Raw genomic sequence first — 2136 nt, 5'->3', positions numbered from 1 at the left:
CCCACCCCACCATGCCAGCCCTAGTCACTGACAGACCTGGTCTTGCTTTGCAGGGTCCAGCTGGTCCCAAAGGTGCCAAGGGAGCCATGGTAAGCGCCAAGCCGGTGCCCCCACCCTGCCACCACCTTCAGTCCTGCCCAAGGCTGACATCTGTGAATGTCTCTTTCTCTAGGGCCAAGCAGGACCCAAAGGTGAACGTGGACCCCCGGGACCCCCTGGACACCCGGTGAGTGGCTCAAGCGTTGGTGCCAGGGAAGGGATGACACGGGGCGGGGGATGTAGGAACAGCTCCTCGGTAGGTAAAATGACATCCAGGAATGGATGCAGAGGGATGTCGCCTACCTCAAAGCCTGAGCACAGGGTGGTTTGGGGCCCTGGGGAGCGGGTGCTGACAATGCTGTACCTGCCACAGGGCCCCCCCGGGGAGGTGATCCAGCCCCTGCCAATCCAGCTGCCCAAGAAGAGCAAGCGCTCCATCGATGCCAGCAAGTTGGTGGATGAGGAGGAGGGTGAGGACGGAGAGAGAGCGGCCGCCGACCAGGCGTCTCGTGACTACGCTGACGGCATGGAGGAGATCTTCGGCTCCCTCAACTCCCTCAAGCAGGAGATCGAGGGGCTGCGGCGCCCCATGGGCACCCGGGACAACCCTGCCCGCACCTGCCAGGACCTGCAGCTCAGCCACCCGGGCCTGCCTGATGGTGAGCCGCGCCGGCGTCGGGCGGGGAAAGGATGGCGGTTAGCGCAGCAACACCACCCCGTGCGCTGACCCCTCTCCTCCCTGTGCAGGCGAGTACTGGATTGACCCCAACCAGGGCTGCGCCCGAGATTCTTTCAAGGTTTACTGCAACTTCACAGCAGGCGGGGAGACCTGTGTCTTTCCCAGCAAGGACATACAGGAGGTGAGAGAAGTGGGGGGGGGCAGCTCGGCACGCAGGGTCCCAGCGCAGCCTCGGGAGGCAGGGTGGTGGGGATCGGCCGCGAGAAGAGGGCGGAGCGCGTACATACGGGAGGTGAGAGAGTGGGGGGGGGGCAGCTCGGCACGCAGGGTCCCAGCGCAGCCTCGGGAGGCAGGGTGGTGGGGATCGGCCGCGAGAAGAGGGCGGCATGGGGTGCTCCCCACCTCGCTTACGGTTCTTCCTCTTCCAGGTGAAGATGTCAGCGTGGGAGAAGGAGGTGCCCCAGCAGTGGTTCAGTCAGTTCCAGGAGGGCAGCAGGGTAAGAATGCTGCCGGCTCGCTGGGGGGGGCTGAGCCCCCTGCGGCACTGACGGGTGAGGCCCCGGGGATGTGTTCCCTGCAGGTCGTCTCCCTCCTCTTCCAGGAAGGATGTGGTCTGAGAACACCTGCCCGCGTGTGGCTCCCACACGCCCTCCCACGGGAGCCCCTGGCACGCCCCCCCTGCCTTTCCCAGGCGTCCTGCCTGCACTCCAACTTACACCCTTGTTGCCCTCTCCTGTAACGCCCTCAGCGTGTCCCTTGGTGCTGTCTCGGGGGCAGCTGGATGCCTCTTTTCCTCTGCTTCTAAGGAGAAAGAGAAATGTCCCCCACCCGAACTTGAACCTGTCAGCCCTTCTGACCATCTCCCCTTCCCCAGCCACCTCCTCCAGGGGGGTCTAGATCCCAGCAGACCCCCTCCAGCTCCACTTTTCACACGCTTCTGGCTGTCAGCCCGCGTTAACTCGTCTCCTGCTCCCACAGTTCTCCTACACGGACTCGGAGAGCCAGCCCCTCGGCGTGGTGCAGCTGACCTTCCTACGGCTCCTCAGCATCTCTGCCCGCCAGAACTTCACCTACCACTGTCACCGCTCGGTGGCCTGGCACAGCACCACCTCTGGGGACCACCAGCGTGCCCTCCGCTTCCTGGCTGCCAACGAGGAGGAGCTCAGCTACGACACCAGCCCCTACATCAAAGCTGTGATGGACGGCTGTGCGGTGAGTGCAGCAGGGGAGCAGGCAGGGGTAGGTGGTGGGGAGGGGGACGTAAGTGGAAGCAAGATACATGGGGCTGGAGGAGTCAGGGGGAGAGAAAGTGGAAGAAAAAGGGATGGGTGAAGGCACAAACAGGTAGCGAGGAGAGAGGAAGCACTAGAAGGCACCAAGATGGAGGGATGGAAGAACTGAGAGAAGGCAGGCTCTTT

General features: G+C 63.8%; 1 protein-coding gene across 1 annotated transcript in view; it reads left to right on the top strand.

Moving 5' to 3' along the window:
- LOC104078534 (collagen alpha-1(V) chain-like) overlaps positions 1-2136 on the top strand; it is a gene marked incomplete at both ends in the record, with an annotated part of 4213 nt that overhangs the window by 1700 nt on the left and 377 nt on the right. Inside the window, 6 exon segments of the mRNA XM_009580202.1 lie at positions 54-89; positions 173-226; positions 413-698; positions 787-899; positions 1147-1215; positions 1697-1930. Coding sequence (XP_009578497.1) covers positions 54-89; positions 173-226; positions 413-698; positions 787-899; positions 1147-1215; positions 1697-1930 — 792 coding nt within the window.

This window comes from Fulmarus glacialis, unplaced genomic scaffold (genome assembly GCF_000690835.1).
Source record: "Fulmarus glacialis isolate BGI_N327 unplaced genomic scaffold, ASM69083v1 scaffold17826, whole genome shotgun sequence".
NCBI lineage: Eukaryota > Metazoa > Chordata > Aves > Procellariiformes > Procellariidae > Fulmarus > Fulmarus glacialis.
This window is presented reverse-complemented; position numbering and strand designations above follow the sequence as displayed.